The sequence below is a fragment of the Xenia sp. Carnegie-2017 genome, unplaced genomic scaffold (genome assembly GCF_021976095.1).
Source record: "Xenia sp. Carnegie-2017 unplaced genomic scaffold, XeniaSp_v1 HiC_scaffold_3, whole genome shotgun sequence".
NCBI classification, from domain to species: domain Eukaryota; kingdom Metazoa; phylum Cnidaria; class Anthozoa; order Malacalcyonacea; family Xeniidae; genus Xenia; species Xenia sp. Carnegie-2017.
The window spans coordinates 5398639-5420669 of NW_025813493.1; the positions used below are offsets into that span (position 1 = coordinate 5398639).

At 34.4% G+C, this 22031-nt stretch overlaps 4 protein-coding genes and 2 long non-coding RNA genes across 9 annotated transcripts; 5 read left to right on the plus strand and 1 right to left on the minus strand.

Annotated features, from left to right (window-relative positions):
* The first annotated feature begins 738 nt into the window (after nt 1-738).
* Nucleotides 739-3905, plus strand: LOC124454283. Its single transcript, XM_047005120.1, has 8 exons — nt 739-869; nt 1265-1414; nt 1496-1697; nt 1855-1934; nt 2112-2369; nt 2447-2635; nt 3108-3227; nt 3673-3905. The coding sequence occupies exons 3-8, from the start codon at nt 1532-1534 to the stop codon at nt 3682-3684; spliced, it is 825 nt and encodes a 274-aa protein (XP_046861076.1). The 5' UTR covers nt 739-869; nt 1265-1414; nt 1496-1531; the 3' UTR covers nt 3685-3905.
* Nucleotides 3906-3912: 7 nt separating this feature from the next.
* On the plus strand, nt 3913-5293 carry LOC124454967 (G-protein coupled receptor family C group 6 member A-like). Its single transcript, XM_047005720.1, has 3 exons — nt 3913-4266; nt 5053-5111; nt 5236-5293. Exons 1-3 carry the CDS (start codon nt 3913-3915, stop codon nt 5291-5293), a joined length of 471 nt encoding a protein of 156 aa, XP_046861676.1.
* A 406-nt stretch (nt 5294-5699) lies between these two features.
* On the plus strand, nt 5700-6519 carry LOC124454299. Its single transcript, XR_006951387.1, has 2 exons — nt 5700-5958; nt 6226-6519. It is a non-coding gene; the product is annotated as an uncharacterized LOC124454299 (long non-coding RNA).
* Nucleotides 6520-7376: 857 nt separating this feature from the next.
* LOC124454288 (sodium/hydrogen exchanger 1-like) lies at nt 7377-9876 on the plus strand. 2 transcript variants are annotated; one of them, XR_006951377.1, is made up of 4 exons: nt 7377-7748; nt 8732-8900; nt 9005-9079; nt 9489-9876. XR_006951377.1 is itself a non-coding variant. In XM_047005125.1 (4 exons), exons 1-4 carry the CDS (start codon nt 7717-7719, stop codon nt 9607-9609), a joined length of 393 nt encoding a protein of 130 aa, XP_046861081.1. In that variant the 5' UTR covers nt 7377-7716; the 3' UTR covers nt 9610-9876. The 2 variants fall into 2 exon arrangements, 1 of the variants encoding a protein (XP_046861081.1); XM_047005125.1 differs by having other exon boundaries at nt 7377-7744.
* On the minus strand, nt 8021-8853 carry LOC124454292. Its single transcript, XR_006951382.1, has 2 exons — nt 8768-8853; nt 8021-8201 (listed from the first exon to the last, which is right to left on the minus strand). It is a non-coding gene; the product is annotated as an uncharacterized LOC124454292 (long non-coding RNA).
* Nucleotides 9877-10341: 465 nt separating the features above from the next.
* LOC124454282 lies at nt 10342-13810 on the plus strand. 3 transcript variants are annotated; one of them, XM_047005116.1, is made up of 6 exons: nt 10342-10815; nt 11198-11253; nt 11683-11770; nt 11951-12093; nt 12974-13156; nt 13391-13810. In XM_047005116.1, the coding sequence occupies exons 1-6, from the start codon at nt 10790-10792 to the stop codon at nt 13753-13755; spliced, it is 861 nt and encodes a 286-aa protein (XP_046861072.1). In that variant the 5' UTR covers nt 10342-10789; the 3' UTR covers nt 13756-13810. The 3 variants fall into 3 exon arrangements, with proteins under 3 accessions (XP_046861072.1, XP_046861075.1, XP_046861073.1); XM_047005119.1 differs by lacking the exon at nt 10342-10815 and having other exon boundaries at nt 10866-11263; XM_047005117.1 differs by lacking the exons at nt 10342-10815; nt 11198-11253 and adding an exon at nt 11319-11361.
* The last annotated feature ends 8221 nt before the right edge of the window (nt 13811-22031 follow it).

The window sequence follows — 22031 nt, forward strand, 5'->3', positions numbered from 1 at the left end:
TCTTTTGTTAAGTCTGGTGTTGTGGCTGTTGTTGGCGCCTATAGATCCATTTGCTCAATGAAAGCTGCTGATGTACTAGGTAAGAACAGTCGAGACTATACTGCGCATGTTCAGATGATATAGTTGGTTATTGCCAAAACTATGAACTCGACTAGTTGGTCAAATGCAGTATGCATGCTCAGATGGTTGTTCTGATAAATTGTTGCCGAGAGAGTTATTCAAGCTGATTGGTATGAAATCCATTATTTACTCTAGTGACTTCGCTAGTATTCAGTCAAAAATTAGTGGCACGTTGTGTGTCATTTTCACTCTGTTTCAACAAATGCAATTTCAAACTTGTTAGCTCAAGGACTGTCGTTGGCCAGGCGTGCCTCCACCATGCATAAAAAGCAAAGCAAGCAGCCGAAACATAATCACAAACGTTACACCGCACCATGCACAAAACGTGGACAACAAGACAATTAGTTATTTTAGACTACAGCTTGTGATATGTCTTTGAAAACATGTTTTGTTTGCCATGAAGTCAATGTATGTTCATTTCTTGACACATGAAGTAAAAGTAAAGTCAATAAGCAGTGTTTTTTTTAAACTTTGGCCTCCTGCTCTTGTAACGAGTTGTCTTTTAACACTTCATGAAAGACGTCAAAATTTGCTGGAAGTCGTCTGAAATTCATATAATTCTGTTTTAATTTTTTTGCCCTCGTTCAAGAGAAGACCAGAACATGATACCGCAGATATCATACGCTTCAACATCTAGCAAATTATCTGAAGTTTCGTCAGTGTACAAGTACTTCTTTCGTACCGCTCCGTCAAACGTAGATCAAGCCAAAGCGATAGTTGCACTTATAAAGCTTTATAAATGGAAAAAGGTTTGTCTACATCTTCTCGTGCCATTTGATTACAGTGTCTCAGCATTTTACCTTTAAGTCACCACCTTTTGGTCTATAAAGGGATCAAAGATTTAAATCCTTTTCTAATTGATGTTAGTGCAAAAATAGTCGCGTGGTATTCTCGTGGTATCCGCGCGAAACCACGTTACTTACTTACTTTTGGCCTACGTTCGCAGAAAGACTTTTTTCATAAAGTTTTTACGGACCGTTCAAATGAAATCAATAGGAACTGTTTAATTTGTGACATGATCAATGATATATGTGATTAGTTGCCTTTTTATCGTATTCTTTATCAAACGACCCAACCTTAACAATGAATACGTTTGCATGACAATTTTTTGCGTGGTGTGTAACTTGATATTGTTTTCGTGAAGGTGTGTACTATAGCAACTGACGACGTTTAAGGACGAGATCTTACGGAACTTGTCCTTGCTGAACTTTCAAAGACCAACGTCTCTGTCACTGTCACCGAGACATTTCAAGTCAGAGCTCATGCTGGAATCGTGAGGCCCAAAGTTGCAAAGGTAAAATATCATTCATTTTGTAGTTTTGACGCAAGAACGCCTGCTCACTTACTTGACTTGTTTGTAAATGTTTGCTTCCAGCTAAAACGTGCTGGTTGCCATGTTGGATTGGTGTTTATGGTTCGTAACGATGCGGAAGTTGTATTTCAACAATTGAGGGAGTTAGAAATGGTTGGTCGGGATTGGATTTGGATTGGATCGGATAAGGCTACCACATCGGTGTTTGAAGATGCAGCTAATCTCCAGGATGCAATGCAAGGCGTTATTGGCGTCCATCCGAGACGTAAGTTTTTTTAGTTTGAAGTTGTAGTATTTTAAGTAACAGGATTTACTTCAATTAATGATAATACCAAATTATGGCTTAACCCCAAGATATTCTGATGCATTATTCGTCATTGATTTCGACTCCCTTGATAATATATAACATTACATACTTTTAGACGGCGAAGGAAGATTGTTTGACCAATTCATGTTGGCTATAGCGAGACGTGAAGCTTCTCGCTATTCCGGAAAGAAAAATGTAATAAAAATTGTTGTATTGGTTAAAAGTTTATAGATAGTAATGATGCATAATAATAAAAGATTGTTAAGAAATTGTCGTGTTTTGAAACTATCAAAACAAATTGAGAAACTGATTTTTTGTATTTGATTTGCTAAGTTGTGCAAATCATCTTGACATTCACTTCTTTCATTACAGAGTCATTCTAAAACAACGTATCTTGCTCATTTATTTGATTTTATTCACGGAATGGCGTTGGAACTGTCAGAGCTGGCGAGGAAAGAAATTATCACCAGCAAGTCGAAAATCATTGACATGGGAAAAGCTCTTTACGACAGACTAAAACGAGCAAACAAGAAAGAAGCTGGTTTCCCTAGCTCTGTCGGTGGACTGGACACCATGTATTTCGATAAGAAACAAACCGGACCCCCCGCTTTTGTATTTGTGAATTTAGTGGTGAGTAAATGATACCTGTAAGTTTATACCTCCTGGGGAGGATTCATTAGCTTCACTTCGTTCTGTTGTTTGTTCAGGGAAAACAGTGGAAAACTGTCGGTATTTACATTCATCAAACAAGGAGTGTGTCATTGTTCCGTGATCCAGTCTTTACCGGTGGTGTAACAATTCCGATAGTGTTACCTGTCAAACCATCGTATAGGATTGCGGCGTTCTTTCCTACGAGTAAATCATTTGGTTCGCTTGCTGATCTTGCTGAAGAATGGGTACGTTGTGTACAACTTTTCTGATTTGAAGCTTTGAATATCTGCCTTATTTGATTCAAGCACAATTACGAAATGACCAGGGATGGATTTAGTGGAAGGGTGCAGGGAGTGTAAATTTCCCAGCAGAATATTAATGTACCAACCAATTTAGCAAAGTAAACTGTCAAACTACACATTTTCTAGGATCTCAAATCAAACATAAAAAGTTTGATATATGAGTGACAAAATGACATTTGCAATTGAATCACCAAAGACATTATCCTAACTAGATTGAATGAAAGATATCTTATAAAAAGTAGGTCATATTATACCCCCCCCCCAAAAAAAAAATCATCCTGGGCCCATCCCTGACAAAATTCAAGTGGAAAGTAAACTTCATAATTTTAAACAAACATCATCAACAGTTACTCAACGAGTCATTTGAAATTAAATAAAAGTATTATTATGCCTGCTTATTTTAAATTCATTATAGAAATCTGCTTTTAAAATCGCCGTCAACACTATCAACAGTGATTCGTTGTACAACATTCGTCTTGAATACGACATTATAGAAACCGCTAAAGATGTAGACTGGTGTCGTAAAAGAGCCGCTGTAAGTGTATTTATGTTCAGGTTTGGGTTAAATTTTGCTCTCACACACAACTGGGAGCTGATGCAGCCAATCCGCCGCAAGCTTGACATTTATTAAACTCATAAAAACGGTTAATACAGCTACCATTACATCGGCTAGGTGGCCCTGCTCCCACGAGTAGCAGCCTAAACTCAACAGTCTTAGTTACCAATATACATATGTCTATAGTGCTGTGGGTGGGTGGGACTTTAGTTAAGCTGTGTGGATGCAAGAACAAAATAATACTTTGACAGCGTAAGTTAATGATTAACAATTTGATCAATGATTCACAGAATGAAATCTAAACTAAGAGGGAGAGTTATTAATCGACTGGGTGTTTGTTGAAAAAGAAATAAATGGTTGACAAGTTGAATTATTGATTGACAAAGTGACATATTAACTAACAGGGAGAGCTATTGATTGACAGGGTGTTGGTTGAAAAGAGAATAAATGATTGACAAGTTGAATCATTTAATGACAGAGGGGAGTATTGATTGTCAAGGGTAAATAAAGATTGACAAGTTGATTTATTGGTTAAAATACTTACTGAATCACAAATACATGCAATCTTCATTAATTATATATTTCAGAACTCAAGTCCATAGACTTAAACGACATTTGCTGAGCTTGACATTTTTTTGTTTAGACTCTTTCTTCTAATGTTGACATGATTATTGGTGAAGCACGTTCGGAATGCTCTATTGCTATTTCCAAACAGACGAATCACACCTTAGTACCTCAAATCTCGTACGCGTCGACGTCTCCTTTTCTCTCTGACAAAATCACGTTTCCATTTTTCTTTCGCACTTGGCCGTCCGACGTTTATCAAGCAAAAGCACTTGGCGAATTGGTGAAGATTCACGAGTGGAAGAAGATGGGGACAATTGCCGTAAAGGACGAATATAGCCAGGAACTTGTACGCCGTACGGAGAAAATCCTCACTAAAGAAAACATTGTTTTGGGTGCTCAGGAGCGAATGAAACATGGTGATTACAAAGATGTTGCTAATCATCTGAAAGAGGTTAGTTGTTAAAGCTTGTCATGAATACAAATGATTTATGGATGCATTGAAATAAAATGTGGAAAAGGTGAAATAAAAACGTGATCTCATAAATGAGAAAACGAGCCGACGAGTTCTCAGGAAATATTTGATCAACGAACTAAAAAAGATGCGAAATGAGCAGACTGGTTTTGAAGGCACAACTGGAGGAAGACAATATTTCTCGGAAAAACAAGACGGACTACCCATTTACGATGTTGTTAATCTTAATGTGAGTAATGGAATCGAAAAAATTGTCGTTTTGTTTGGAAAACTCGCAATGAAAATTACTTTTCGCATGTCTGTTGAATGACAATCTTCAACGAGAATTTTCACGCTATATAACTTTGGAAAATAATATCTTTTGAGAATTTTCATCATTCTTTACCTTTCAGTCGTTCCAACTAAACAAACAAAAAAGAACGTTCCTCTCTAGATAATTTAAGTTCTGTGCTAAATGAATGAATCCAAGTCGGTTTTTAAAAGGCCAATTGCAATTGCTTTGTTTTGAAAGATAATCTTAGCAATCTTCAAACTGCTTTAAGCAATGACTGTTACCAACAAACAGTGATCACATTCTTCATGTGACGGTTGGCAAATTACTTATGTGTATGAGTTGCACTGTGTTTGATTATCTGGTTTCATTCATTTAGAATTTTTAGCAACAAATTTCGGGGGAGGATTTTTTTCTCTGTGGTGTTTCTTTTGACATGCTATCAAAACAATAAGGAAAGTTTTGTTGAATTTTTGTTTTGTGTTATTGTTTAGGGCGAGAGTTGGGTCAAAGTAGTTACGTATACAGCTGAAGATGGTCTCCAGCTCACGGGGTTAGTTAACTTTGAAGATATACTTTTAATATTCAAGAAAAATAACATGTAGAACTATTCCTTCAGGTCAACTGACGTCAATTTTCTTTTACTTATGTTGAAAAATTGATATTTTTCTTGCTAGGCACATCGTCTGGCCTGGAGGTGGGTTGAGCACACCATCAGAACATCAACCACAGTAAGTTTCTTGTGATTGTTTGTCAACTGTATTTTAATTAATGATTAACAAATTAGAACTGCAGACCAGACTGACCATATCGATTTTCAAGTTCGGTAGAATGAATGTAGAATCACTGCTTGCAAAAGCTATCTAGGCTTTTCTCCGTGCCGTAAGTTAGAACCAGGCTGTCCAAGTTACAAGATGGGGTGCCACACCCCCCCACCCCCAACGAAACCTGACAACACAAACATTTTCCTGATAATCGTTAATAGGACACAATATGAACTGGGTTTTTTGTGTACAGAAAATTACCAATTTACTTTCATGGAACACGAATTCACGAATGACTCTGAATGAGAAACATCCACTGCATCCACTTAACGAAATATACACATACTTTTTGTCTTTATTTTTGTAAATAGCTCTCTTCAGGGTGCCTTCTTCCAAGCTGATTGCTTGGCTTCCCGTGGCTTTGCCCAGCCGACGCTCATAGCAGATAAACCAATGACTTTCCTTTCATACTAACTCTCGGTGTTTCAATGTAGGATATCCACTACAACAATTGTCCAGGAGATTGTAGACAGAAAGGTCTTACTAGCACTGTGTGCTATATTTGGCATTTTTACGCTGGTCGTAATCATCGTCATAATTTTATGGATTGTCACGAAATTTAATTGCGTCTGTAAGGTAAGAAATGAGTTATATAACTGAAATGAATGCTACGTATGTTTAAGAGCCAAAAGGAGATGTTTGCGAATCGCAATGCCTAAATTTTAATGTGGGATGGCAAAATGTTGTAAATGAAAGATGTGTAGTTTTTGCTTCAAAATGTATTTTCAAGTCATGTGCAGTGAAATTCTTCATAAGGGATGATAGTGAACGTAGTACAATGTGAGATTTTACATTTTGATGGTTGAGCAGTTGCTTAGAATTTCTCTATCTCGATTTTTATAGAAAAAAGAGAATAATTACGTGAACGGTAATGCTGTTAAAAACAACATCAACAGATAGTTGAAGTGCTTCAAAACGGAATCACGCAAGCCAGAATTCAATCCATTGTTTGTCCCTCTTTGCTACGTAGTATCATATATTGTACTCAGACTGTCATTGTCGACAAATCGTTCGGCTTAAGAATAATTTTACAATAGTGAAGAGTAGACATTCAGCGCTAAATTGTATTGACATGCGAGTTTCAACATTTTCTGGTATATTGTGAAAAGGACTTGCTTAAAGCATAAATTTTGGAAATGGAAACTTGTCCAGAGGCTGGATTTTAAATAATTGGTATAATTTCAGCACTGAAAAATCAGTTTTAGTTCTCTTCGTACAGGCATATGTTCAGCAGTAACTGTGAGGCAATATTGATAGTTACTGAAGACGGATGAACAATATTTTCGTTAGCGGAAATAGAAAAAGATGAAAGCCATTCCTAATGAACACGAAAACACGCAAGTTTTAAGTATTTAAAGATAAGACTAAAATTAGACACTTTACTGAATTTAGTCAACTTATTAAAACTGTTAAAGACATTTGAAAAAGGCGATAAATAAAGAAACATATATTTCGAAATTTTCATCTGATAAAAACTTAGATTATGGAACTTATGTTTATGAAAATTCATCACTGACTGTTTTTTCAATACTGAAATTATATCGAAAAAAATATCTACTTTAGTAAAATATGTCGGACATTATTACTTCCTTTCCTTAGTAACATTCGCGTTATTCCTCCGTCGTAAACAGCTAATTAAAAATAACAAACCCGTTTGTTTTGACTCTTAATTGTATTACTTAGCATCATTTAGTTTTGTAAATGGAAATTATTGAGCTGACCTACTGTATATAGAATATTTCTAGTTAAATAAAAAAAAATTAAAATTTTAAGTCTATCGTTGTAATGATCAAGAGTATTACAAGGTGCATGAAATAAGTACCCTCTATTGTAGTTGAAATCAGAACTTTTATTGAATACTGAAAGGTAACTTGCTTCTACGAGAAAATTGTACGGGCTGACTACCCCATCGGGTAATGGCAACTCCATCTTAAACCGCTGACGTTGCAGTTTTGATTTCTGAGGAAGTGATAAATATTAATGAGACCTGTTTGACGAGTTCACAATAGAACCGGTGTTGCTCAGAATAAAAACGTATTTTTGGTCTTCTTTTTGTTTAAAGAAGGCAAATGACAACCGAGTATGGATTCCAGATAAACCATCTGGAATTATGATGAATGCTCGTGTGGAAACGATTTGTTTATGTACTTTGAGTTTGTTTATATTTTGTAATCAGTTTGTCGTTTTCGTGGATTAGAAACCTGTTAATAATACGAACCAAAATACATCAAATCATAATGGAAGTGAGAAGAATGAACCTCGTCGTCATGAACACAACATCAAAGTGGCGAAATTAGATTTTGAACATATTGCAAGGCCTTTTATCATAACAGTATGGGTGTTGCTCGCCACTCTACTCAAAGTCGGTACGTTCATAGGTTTTAACCAGATTTATTTGTTTAACATCTTTTGTTTTGATTTATATGTTCCTTAACTTGAAGCAACATTTCATGGTAAATGTTTTCATTATGTCTTTAGTGCTTGTATATTTTATCATTCATTTTGCTTTGATATTTGCCAGATATGTAAGTTTTAATCTCCTTGTATCCACATGAGGTCTTGGATTTGTAAATACATACGAAAGTCGATTTTATAAAAAGCGGCTTAACACCTGCTCGAGAGCAAATTATATGCTTCATTCAATGAAGTGTTCGTCTTTATTGAACAAGTAAAGCTTTATTATGTGACAAGTAAATGCTGTTACGAAACTGCAATTAAAATTAAATATAAAATAAAGTTACATAACTCAGACTTCTCCCACGTAGAGCGATACTACGCTACGTATGAATGATCTTGAAATTTTTTCAGCAAACCATTTCCTATAATAGGGAATGAAGAGTATGTTTCTTTTCCTATTTTCTTGATAAAAATCGACATATGTTGACCGACTAAATTAGTTAGAAGCAATATGTCGCTTGTCATCGTGACAGTCTGATTGCTAATTACAGCCAGGAAGCACGAAATGCAATAAAAATTTAAGTGTTCATTTCAAATATAATATTTTCATGTATTTACTTTTGAGTCTTTTGCTAGAATTTGGTTGAAAACCATGTTTCTGGTAGTTTTACTACATATGAGGAAAACATACTTAAAAAATAAATAGTATAAAGCCTGTAAAAGTCTGTTTCAATGTATTCAATTTGTAATTTATGCATAAAAATTTATAATGCATGTGTAATAAATATAGTAACCTTCAAAATTAAAGTAAAAATTTTCACAATGTTGGACAATTTTAGTATTTTTATCTTGGCAAAATGTATGAAAATAGCCACTTGCTTTGGCATGCCAAGGTAAAATTTGAGGGTTGTGCAAGAAAAGTTGTTAATAATTTACATTTGGTTTAATATAGGATTTCATATGATCTCAAGATTGTCAAAAGTTGTACCTGAATCATGGGGAGCTACAAGTTCCATTTATCCAAACCTGCTATCAGTGTTAGTGTGTTCGAGAAATTCATTCTCAATTATATCTTTCAGCATGGTTATTTTGCTTGGCGTTCTTCTTGGATTAATTTTACAGTAAGATCGTGCTTTAAGACTAAAATAATGACAAAAAGCAAAGCTTAAAATTTTAAACTGAGTGTTTGTAAATTGTTCATTTATCTATCTTTTATTTTCTAAAGCTATTCCAACTTCAAAAGTGTTGCAGATATTCCATTTTTCAACTCAAGAATATTCTTTCTGTTCATGTTGCCACCGTAAGTTGTCTTTTAAATTGATTGATTCACTTGCTTTGTCAAACAATGACATTATCAAAATATTGAACACCAGAAACTATAAAGAGGATAAATCATGATATTGTTGAAGGCACCAAGGCTAGTGTTGATGATTCAACAACTATGACTATTCTTAATGTGTTTCAAACTAAAGTATAACAACATTTAGTTGGTGTGATATTCGAGTAGATTTCACAAAAGCAATAAAACACGTGCAGTTATTGGTCCATGTAACATTGGCATTAGTCTGAGCCCAAACTGATCTGAGCCCAACAAACTAAATCAAATCAATAATACAGAGGTTGCACGTCAATCATGAATACATGTTAGAGAAAAATTTAATTATGGAAACCATGGAAATTTAATTTACAGATATGTATTTCATATTTAGAATTGTTTTGGATGCTGGCTACTTTCTTCATACAAGGGCATTTTTTGATAATATGGGGACAATTTTACTCTATGCTGTCGTGGTATGTTATATCCTTCATGATTTATTTTCTCAATCATAAGTACCGTAAGTTTGGTGGAATGTTAGGTGCTTGTTGGCAATATACATCACGGCTGTTGGAACATCGATAATTTTGGGTGACTGATATTCCTATAAGCATGTTATAATCTGTAGACAACGATTTTAAAAAAAACTTAAATATGAAATTATCCTGCATACATGAATTAATGATTTTACAACAGCAATGTAGATTATAAGCTCTTTCAAATACTCTTATCATGTGAAAATATGAATAGGTTATTTGTACTAATAAGAAAGATTGAGCAAATTATGGTTTGTTAGTGACATTTGATGTGACGGAAATTATTCTTTATGATGCAAGTGTTGAGTTACACTAATACTTGTTGAGAACCTGTGTACTGAGCTTGATCATGCTAGTGTATGCAGATCAATATGAAATTCAGCCATTTGATCATTAAACATTTTATTTCGTCAATTTTATGTATTTCAGGTCTAACATTCAACTACGTTCCTGAAGGAGAATCAAGCAACAATAGCGTTTCTACCAGGTGTACGTGTAGATTCCTCGTCTATATTTGCCAAAATATTTGCCAAAATATTGGTCTGGGAAGAAAATTGCTCGTTGGCATTTGCAGTGAAAGGTTTGTTGTTTCAGTGCACTAGAACCCTCCATGAAAAGAAAAACTCTGAATAAACAGTTCCTTTGTTTTGAAGTTTGCAATCGTAACAAATGAAGCAAATTCAATTAATTAGAATGAAAATATTCAACACGCTGTGAATGAAACAAAGCGAGGAATGATAATTGTTAAAATTGAAAATTACGTAGTTCGCCCACCCTGAAAACGTTGATAAGTTAAAGATCAAACCACATTTGATACACATTAGGATTTAGGAATGAAAATCTACTACAATTTTCGTTCATGCTTATATTCGATCAGAGTTTGATAAAGTCAACGCAAAAATTGAAAGGACAACACAAAAAAAGGAAGAAAACGGAGGGTTGAAATCAAGAGAAAGGTTGTTATTGTTGTGTCAATGTGACAAATGACCACCTGATGGATATGATCCAGTGTAATGACCCCAAGGCGCGAAACTTTATAAGATTATTCAACTACATAATGAAAATCAGGGTAAAACCACGAGAAGTTAAACTTGAATCCTTACTTCATTAGTATTTTCTCTGCTAGCATAATTTTTGATTTTGTAAATATGCATTAAAGATGACCTCTAAGCGAAAATCTAAAAGGTAAGAATTCTAAAATTTGTCACTTGATTCAAATTTGTACTGTCACTATCACTACTATGGCATGGCATATGGGTGAAACATGTTTTGCTGTTGGTTGACAATATTGGTGATTAATAAAGTAGGGACGATTTTAATATTAGAGTTTATAGTTTTTATTGCCTATTATGTTATATTTTTTAGATGTTGATCGTCCAGCTTTGTGCAGTCCTGAAAAGAATTCTTGGTGTTGGTGTGTTACTTCACTCTGATGATCAAAGGATGTCAGAATATCAATCATTACCAACACCAACAGTCGTTTTCAGGACTGCTCTAACCTTGAAGATCTACATCTACAAGCATTTAGCTTTACTCATGTTTTATTTTTCACCATCATCTCTTGTAGGAAAGGGAGAAAAAATGTTAATTATACTGATATGAGCTCCAATTGTGAAAGTGATGGTAATGTATTGTACGTACAGTGATCTCATAGCTACGTAGCTATTAATGAAAATTATAATTGCTCTGTTTTAAAGTAAAATATGTGGTTATACACTCTGGTTTACATAGGTAGGAGAAGGGTACATTTTATATTGTATCAGTTTACATGTACCTACATAGACACTGTTCAAAAAAATACTGATGCAACAAATGTGAATGTAGGCCCCACAATTATTTACTGGCTGCATGATTGATCTAGTGCACTATTAAACATTTTACATTGTTTTATTGTGAAAAAGTTGAGATTATTAATATGGTAGATATGCAATAAAAATAGACCGGGATCCATACTTTACTTCCTTTTCAATGTCATGCCTGTATGTTCTATGTAGATTTTTCTTGTTTTAAATTGCTAAGTTTTTGTATTTATGACTTCATGATATGTTTTAGATGATTTTGAAGTTGATTTTGAACCACAAACAAAGAAGGCGAAGCGTAAAGAGAAGGAAATGAACAAAGAGAAAAAAGGCGAGAGAAGGTGTGACCCATAAATAGATTTTTCATTTTGACTAAAAAGCATCATGCTGTTTTACACAGATATTGTAGTAGATCTCTAATCAATTATAAGGCTTTGTTTTGCCTTGTGTAATCCAATGTACACACTAATTTTTTCGATGTTTGATACAACAACATCTTAAGATTTTTTTTCTATTTTAAGGCCTTCCGTCCGTGAAAAGTTGTACCAAAGAGATATAGAAAAGGCAATTGAAATGTCATTAATAAGTACACCTTGTGACAGAAAGGATAATGATGTTGGACAAAATGAAAGCAGTCATATCAAAATAAACATTGAAAGTATTGGTATGTAAAGATATTAATGAAACTGTGAAAATTGATTACATCATGAAAGAGGAAAATAGGTTGGGAAGCTGCCCTAATCTATGCAGTAATGAAGTAAATCTAATTCAAACAATGATTTTAGAATTTTTAAAGTTTTTCATTGTTAAGCATTATATAATGCTGTCTTACATTGACCTCAAATTCACATTTTTAGTAAGACTCTTTTTCCCCATCACAAAGCCCTTAATTTTAAACTCATTATGAGTTTACAGAGTAATCAGTCAAAAGCACAAGTTTTGAAAATGACAACTTTGTCATACTGTCCTAAATGAGGACAGAGAAGGATTTTCTCAGAGTTTTATAAACTAGGCACCACTCTTAGTGGTCTGAATTTAACTGTTGAATTTCGGCACATAGTAGCATATATCCATCAATCACAGTTATAACTGGGTAGCCTTAAAATTAGGAATGTTTAAAAGTGCGGACATATGAAGGTGTGTATGGATGAAGGTGTGTATGGATGAAGGTGTGTATGTATAAGGGTGGGTATTTATAAAGTTAAGGATGTATCAAGTTGTGGATGCATGAAGGTTTGGATGTATGATGGTGGGGATGTATGAAGGTAGGGTGGGGATACATAAAGGTGGAGTGGGGATTTATGAAGGTGGTAATGTATGGATGAAGATAGTGATGTACATATGAAGATAGTGATAGACCTATGAAGATAGTGATGTGTTGCATGTAGTACTACTTTTAATGGTTTGATGAACTTTCTAATTGACTTTTTGCATAGTATTGTAGTGTGTGATTCAAAATGAAAATACATGATCATTATTATGTAAGATGCAGTACCGTGTACATATAATGCTGATTGCTCTCTTACTCATTTAATCTAATTAAGATGATGATGCACGCGACACCTGCGATGCACGTGACACCTGCGATGCACGTGACACCTGCGATAAGAGTAGTGCTAAAGTGAACAAGATTCATGACAATGATGTCGAAAGTGATTCCAATGAAGAGAAAATTGTGAACCTAAAGAACGGCAAGAAAATGTCTGGTGGGAATCATATGTTTTCCGGTAGGCTTTTATGTTTGTATTTATAAAAATTGTCATTGATTTCAAGTGTCCTATTTGCATATAATGAAATAACCAAAATGCAGTTGGCATGATTATACAATCAAAATATCAAAAGAGTTTGATACACACGTAATTGCATTTGCTCGCAGCTTGTCTTTTGTGTTATTCTTATTAGTTTTTCTTCTGACGAGTGCTTATAATAACAAATTTTTGATGCACATTTGTTTTAAAAAGAGTCATCCGACTACAAATGCACCCCTATTGTTGGTACAAAGGAGAAAAAGTCATCACCTATAAATTCTTCCAAAGAGAACGTTAAGCATTTGAAAAATGAAGGGAAAATTTCCACATTTTCTTGCGTTGGTACAAAGGAGAAAAAGTCATCACCTATAAATTCTTCTAAAGACAGCGTTAAGCATATGAAAAATGAGGGGACAATCTCAATATTTTCTTCACCTAAACTGTTTACAAACAAAACTAGCGGTTCTTTTTGCATTGGCGGTGTTAAAATTAAGAATTCAGGTCCGCCATTACGTGTTGGGCTATCAAGAAACCATAAAGTAAAACCACTGCACAATAAAGTTACGCTTTCACAATAACAACTTACTTACACCAAAATATTTTATCTATGTTTTAATAAAATATGTGAAATGAGTTGTAGGTGATTTGTAAATATTTCAATGTATAATAAACATTATAATTATACACTAAAAAAAACTCAAAACATGTCGTTACGGCCAATTGCTGGAGAGTGTAAAGTCAATCTATGAAAACCACCAACTAAATAGTATTTGGTAAGCCTTCCTCCAGCCATGCTATCTACGTATGAAGGGATTTTAGGCTATCACGTGATAATTTCCCCAAGCAATGTGGATACTCTCCCACTGTTCATTCTTGGGATTTTAGTTTTTGACCATAGTTTCCACAGTTCTTACTCGCTACATAGTCACTGACATTTCTTTAGCTGTAACCCACTTCACTAGCAAGTTCGCTTTTGGAGTAGCATTCATCTTTCGACCTTACCAATACCATTCCATTCGACAATACAATACGACATTCAACATTGATTCTTGGCTTTGGACGTATAATTCAGTAATTTGTCTAGATTCGTCTTATCCGCTGAATAATTTTTCTTTCACTAAGTGCTGTTGGAATGAAGTTCGACTATATATGTCTTAAAGTGAATGGTTTGAACCTGGGAACTCTGAAGATGACTACCGCTAAGGTTGTCGAAACGTCAGTCAACATCAACACGAGCAGTCTTTCTTTATTATCCGTACGCTCTCCCTTAAATTACGTTTCATTTGTTTGTGCACTAAACACTCACATTCATGCATCGTGTTCCCACGTGCTGTTGTCACATGGTCACGTGCTTATAAAGACAAATGGTTTGACTGGCTAAAGTGCAAATTGATGTCTAATGAATCCAGCTTTTACTACGATTTATATACAATACAGAGTTGAGCTATTTATAACTTCACTGTCATTAAGGTTATCTTTAGTTAGGTGTTTACATTTGACCTACTATCAATATTATTTTACTTTGAATATTTATAATTTTTATTAAAAATATTTAAAGCACAAAAATATTTATAGCGCAAATCAAAGAACTTTTATCGACATCACTTTTCACCCACAGTTAGATAATACCAACAATTCATACAATGATTCGTTTGCAGTTAAGTTTGTATTTTACCATAAAAACTGATCTCAGCTTAATCAACCAACTCAATTACCGTATTTACGGGTATAAGAAAGTGCGGCGCTCTTCAAACATTTGCAACTTTAGATGCGGCGCATAATCGGGAGACATGCTTAATCAAGGTAGGTACTCTTTAAAACGAGCTTTCAACTGTGTATGGTGTGTTGTAACAACAACACCTAACAAAAATTTTCCATGGATGTTTTAAAAATTTCGTGCAAAAGAAATCATGTCATAGCAAAATAACATGTAATAAAATCGAATATTTCATTTAATGACGTAGGTACGATAGTGTTAATCACGCCCGTAAAATGACCACTATTGTCTTTGATAGTTTCATCCGTGCCTGCAAATGTTTGTAACGATGGAAAAAGTAAAGGAAAAAAAGTTTAGAACATTCTTTACTCCATACAGGCATAGACGTTTTTAAAAGCATTTTTATATTCGATTGCAATGAGTGCAATCAAATTTACCGTATAAGGACACCCTTGTGATCATGACTTGATGTGTTTTTGTCGGAGGTGTCCGCTTATGAGATGCTGGTGGATTATTACAAATGGTGGATTATTTAAATATGATTGCTTTGACTGTGTTTTTAAAAATGATTATATTCTCGATAACTATTAAAAGGTCCAACATGTGTACTGTGAAATGTGTGAGTCCATAGACTTTATCAAACAACAAATTTATTAGGTATATTGTCTTTCTATAAACACAATGCTTATAGTTTACATGGCATGAAAAAATTTATGTCTACCTTTATGTCTACCTTTTTGTCTACTCTATGTTCCAGTCGTTGGTCCAAGCATCCACGCCATAATCTTCTTTCTCTTTATCTTTTTAAAGAACGCCAACATGCTTACATGTTGACATATATAGAATTTACATAGTGATAGGGTAAAATTAAATTAAAGTTTACTTCATCTAAAGGTTAGACAGTGGAAATAGGTTATTATAGAAGTAAGGCAGTGTAGGTCATGGTGAAAGTAGGACAATGAAGGAAGGAGAGTAAAATTAAATTAAAGTTAACCTCGTCAAAAGATGCGACAGTGGAGGTAGGTTATTATAGAAGTAAGGCACTGTAGGTCATGGTGATAGTAGGACAATGAAGGAAGGAGAGTAGAATTAAATTAAAGTTAACCTCGTCAAAAGATGCGACAGTGGAGGTAGGTTAGTATAGAAGTAAGGCACTGTAGGTCATGGTGAAAGTAGGACAATGAAGGACGGAGAGTAGAATTAAATTAAAGTTTACTTCATCTAAAGGTGAGACAGTGGAGGTAGGTTATTATAGAAGTAAGTCACTGTAGGTCATGGTGAAAGTAGGACAATGAAGGACGGAGAGTAGAATTAAATTAAAGTTTACTTCATCTAAAGGTGAGACAGTGGAGGTAGGTTATTATAGAAGTAAGTCACTGTAGGTCATGGTGATAGTAGGACAGTGAAGGAAGGAGAGTAAAATTAATTTAAAGTTAACCTCGTCAAAAGATGAGACAGTGGAGGTAGGTTAGTATAGAAGTAAGGCACTGTAGGTCATGGTCATAGTAGGACAGTGAAGGACGGAGAGTAAAATTAAATTAAAGTTAACCTCGTCTAAAGATGAGAAAGTGGAGGTAGGTTAGTATAAAAGTAAGGCACTGTAGGTCATGGTGAAAGTAGGACAATGAAGGAAGGAGAGTAAAATTAAACTAAAGTTAACCTCGTCTAAAGATGAGACAGTGGAGGTAGGTTAGAATAGAAGTAAGGCACTGTAAGTCATGGGGAAAGTAGGACAATGAAGGAAGGAGAGTAAAATTAAATTAAAGTTTACTTCATCTAAAGATGAGACAGTTGAGGTAGGTTAGTATAGAAGCAAGGCACTGTAGGTCATGGTGAAAGTAGGACAATGAAAGACGGAGAGTAGAATTAAATTAAAGTTAACCTCGTCTAAAGACGAGACAGTGGAGGTAGGTTATTATAGAAGACATAGGAGGTCAACTCGTATATAAAGCTATAGGATATTGGAAGTAGAAAAATAAAAGTAAAACATTAACCTGTTATGAACTTTTGATTATATTTATTTGTGAACTTTATCTCTACGTAAGTACTTACATTAGAAATCAGCCTGAATATAAAGCTAGGACATTGGAAGTAGAAAAGTAAATGTAAGATATTACTTATTATGAGCTTTTGATCATATTTATTTATGAGCTTTACTCCTACGTAAGTACTACATCAGTTACATACACGCTTATTATGTATTACAAATGTAAGTCTGTGGAATTACATATAATAAAGCAAATTAATCTACTAACACTACAAACGGGAACTAACAAATTATAGTTTAAATGTTAGGTTGGTTTATACGATGTGGATTATTTTGGTATATTGGTATACAAGCGAAGGGACTAAAACTATTGTTAACATTTTTTTCCTTTAATGAGTGTTTCTTAGCATACTTTCTGTGCTTTCGCCTGTACTTTACAATATTCCATTTGATGCCCCCAACCCGGCAACATCAAATTCTGCTCTTATCATAGCGTGTGATGTTTGACGCTTATAAATATTTCTCTGGGAAAAGCTAAATACGATTAATTGTGTTAGAAAGCGTTTAACAATATTGTATTAAATATTTCCAAATTTTTAAAAATTTTAGGGAATTATTTCGTTGAAAGTTGACTTGCACATTTTTATAAGTAATTTATCTGTTTCATGTGCTTTCATTGATTGTTTGTTGACTCAAAAGATTTGAAAATTATTGTTCCTTTTAAATCTGTTTTTTACATCAGAAGGAGCTAAATCTTTATCCAGAAACTAGTTGAAAAGATAAGAATTAAAGGAAATAAAAAATTTAGTTCCTGATATGCACGTTTCTAATGCTAATTAAGGTAATTTAAGTAAGTCGTTCCAGACTTTTCAAAAGACGGACAAGGTACATTAAAAGGAGTATTTTTGCCAACTTAAAATATACATAAAAATAGAATGATTGAAAAACTTAAAAACCTTATTCACTGAAACGTTGAAAATCACACTTAAATTTAATACAGGACTAAAGTACTAAAATCAAGACCCCTCTGAAAAAGCAGTGTTGACAGAGCTCTAACTTCCGATTATTTTTCCCTTGATCAGATCAATGCTCATAAGCGTATTGTATTTCATTAGTTCATGCAATCTTTCAAACGTTTTGGGCTTGTATTCAAATTTGAAGGAGGAATAAGGTTCATCAGGGTCGTCAAAAATGTCAAAGTTTGCAAACTCTATGTCGTCATCTTTCTCTCTCTTCAAACCTTCAAAAAAAACCCCCATTGTTTTGATGGATCAACATTGTGTAGTACAAATCATAAAAGGTTCAAAATTAGTTTAAGTTAATAAAAGCGTCGATTTCACCTTGCTTTTGAAAACATGATTGGAACATTGAAATATTTGTACAAACATTCAAATGTCCGCTTTTGTAGTGTGCATTTTCAAAACTTACGGCAGATAATCTGATTGGTCAATTTTTTATTTAGTTTTATACTAAACAATCAGATCATTTTCTGCAAGTTTGAAGGAACTACAAAACAAGCATTTGTATATTTTTAAGAATATTTAAATGCTCAAATGAATACTATAAACGTTTTTCAAAAGAAAGGCGAAATCAACTTTAATAGTAAATTTTGGGTTGAATAAACGTCAATTTGCCATTGGGAATATACGTCCTTTACGTGTGACACATGGAAGATACTTCCTTTACGTGTGACATATGGAAGATACTTCCTTTACGTGTGACACATGGAAGGTACTTCCTTTACGTGTGACATATGGAAGATACTTCCTTTACGTGTGACATATGGAAGATACTTCCTTTACGTGTGACATATGGAAGATACTTCCTTTACGTGTGACACATGGAAGGTACTTCCTTTACGTGTGACACATGGAAGATACTTCCTTTACGTGTGACATATGGAAGATACTTCCTTTACGTGTGACATATGGAAGATACTTCCTTTACGTGTGACATATGGAAGATACTTCCTTTACGTGTGACACATGGAAGGTACGTCCTTTACGTGTGACACATGGAAGATACTTCCTTTACGTGTGACATATGGAAGATACTTCCTTTACGTGTGACACATGGAAGATACTTCCTTTACGTGTGACACATGGAAGATACTTCCTTTACGTGTGACACATGGAAGGTACTTCTTTATTGGAGATAATTGCATTAAAAGGCACATCCGTATTTTGGCATTTATTTACCTGGGCTAAGATACTCTCGAAATGAGTGGTTTACAATTGGAAAATGTAAAATTGTTGGGCAGTTCGGATCATTTTCATCTTCAAATGCATAACATTCACGAATTTCAGAATCTTTGACCTCTGAATCTTTGACCACCGGATTATCTTTAATATTTGGAAAGGGATATTTATTTTCTCTTGCCCATTTCTCTGCTTTCAACAGTTCCTGGATAAAAGAAGGAAAAGCATAGGTTCTACATGTTAAAGATAGCACCTTTTTGTAATAGCCATGGTTTTAAAACTAGGTGCAACTTTCTCCCAACAGATTACAACATTCCTGTTTAATCCAACTTTCCGACGGTAGACACAGATGTCAAAAATACGAGATCAAATTAAAAAATTCGAACAATCAAACAGTCGAACGTAGTATTGTTTATGCATAGAATAATGGCAAAAATATGTGGCTAAAATGGTCAGGAAATGATTTTGAGTTTTAGGGCATTCGTGAATCTTATAATAGTTATTCAGAACGATTATTTATAAAGGCAGAAGGCATAACAGTAAATATTAATTGTTTTGGGTTAGAAAAAAGCATAGCGATCGAAAGAAAGCTTGGATATTGGCATGTTGTCGTGCAAATGACTTTTTTGTAAAGATTGTTACGGGCCTTTACGACGTGACTTAGAATATCCAGGACGAATTCCAACTACACAAGGCGCTAAAAAGGCAAATCATACAAATTTTTGAATTGCTATTTTTACTATATGTTGGATTCGCTGTCTTATAATCACTTATCAATATTATTATAAATGATGGATGAAATATTCTAAAATTAGATTTTCAGATTCATTTACAAGTTATATTCGTAAAAATGGAATTTAAACTATAGCTATAAAGAATTCTATGACTTGCAATTTTCTTCGCTCGATGCACCTAAAATTGGAACTAGATAATCTTTGATGGGATGGTTTCTTACAACGAAATACATACTACATGCATCCACGTAACAAAGTGGACGACTGTCTCTGTGCGATTAAAAGACGAACTTTTAATCGGAAAAGTGTACTGTTTAATCGGAAACTTACTCGATATTTGAAGTTACTTTCTAGGTAAAAAATCTTTGTAAAAACTATCACTAAAAAAGTATATGATCACTTTTTCCATAAAGCACGTGAGTGCTTTGTTCATGAGAGTTACATTGTATAAGCAGGCTCTCGTTCATCACGAGAAAGTTATGAGAAAGTTACATTGCAAAAGGTAACATGAAAAAAACGTATAGTCAAAGAGGCATAAGTTTTTTGAAACTTTACAGTATCTTTGAATGTTCTAGTTTCTTTTGTGAGATAAACAAATAGATAAACTTCAAAAGCAAAACACACCGTTTTCGGTTCATGCTTCCCGATATCTTCTTATATGTAAGGCACTAGAACGCCGCATGCTATCGTTTCGGTAAGAGATTTCGGCCCCTCCACGCTATCCTACTGGGGAGATGCAATAGCAAGCTTCCGCCCGTCAGACCGCGAGATCACCTGCGATAAGCTTTGCTCGGGGTACGCAGGGAGAGTGTGGTCGCCACCGAAGTGTGGGCCCCTAAGCCACTGCATACTATATCGCACCCAGCTTCCACTGCTAGTTGACATCTATTATATGAAGTTTTAGCTTTACATATATATGCATAAATTTCAAGGCCTACGAATGTTGTGATATTGTTAAAGTCACTACTGCGCATGCCCAGATTATTTCTTTGATAATTTGCGACTAAAGGAGCTAATTACCACAAATTTAGTTTAAGTACATATAATTAGTCGTTGCTACGACTATGAACAATTAGTCGAGTAGACGGCGCATGCTCAAGCGCATGTGCAGATGATTTCCGTATTAAATTGTTACTAAGCATGCTATTTACTTCAAAGTTGGTGCTAGTACATGCAGTTGGTCGTTGCCATGACCAAGAACTTGGGCAGCATGCTCAAGCATAATGCGCATGCGCAGATGATATATCTGAAACTTTGTGACTGAGCGAGCTAATTACTTCATAATCTGTACTAGTTCATACAGTTGGCCGTTGCCATATTCATTAACTTCGAGAGTTTGTGGAGTTGTGTACGCATGCTCAAGCAGACTGCGCATGCGCAGATTATTTATCTGAATACTTGTGATTGAGATATCTAAATACTCCATAATCGTTAGTAGTACATCGAGTTGATTGTTGCCATGATCATGAACTTGGAAAGCTGATGGAGTTGACTACGTATGCTCAAATTCATTGTCAAGTAATTTGTGACAGAGCAAACTCTGAAATTGGCGCTTGTAGATGCACTGAACAAGTTTTCAATCATATATTTTTGGCACGCTCTTTATCTTCTTAAGCTTGCTTCGAAAAATGCAAGCTTAATATCCGTGACAACTTTAAAAATGTTTTCATTTTCCTCTATAACTTTCTATCTGCATATTGCATGTCATATCTAAGCTTTCTTTTGATTTGACAGAAAATGGTTTTTATTTACTCTTACAACTTCTGCCTTTATAATTAGCCGTTTTGGATTTCTAAATTAAGATTTACAAATGCCCCAAGAGCATCTTCTTTCTATTTAATTGCCACTATTTTACATATACAATACTATGTCCGACCATTTGATTCTCCGAACTTTCTAATTTGATCTCGTATTTTTGACACGTGTGTTTACCATCGTAAAGTAGGATTGAACGTTGTTTATTCGCGAAATCACGAAAATCAGTTGACAGCACGTGAATAGAAATAAAAATTATCGCTGCATTAAAACAACTCATTTGATAGAAATAACCATCAATAGAATAAAACGAGCAAATAAATGTGAAGTGACTCACATGAAAAAGAGGTTCTTTATCTCCATTATCTCTTTGACTGAAGTCGAACGACAAAATTAATTCAACTTTTCTTTCTGGTCTCAGTAGAACAGGAAATGGTGAATTGAAAGCTACACCACTATGAAC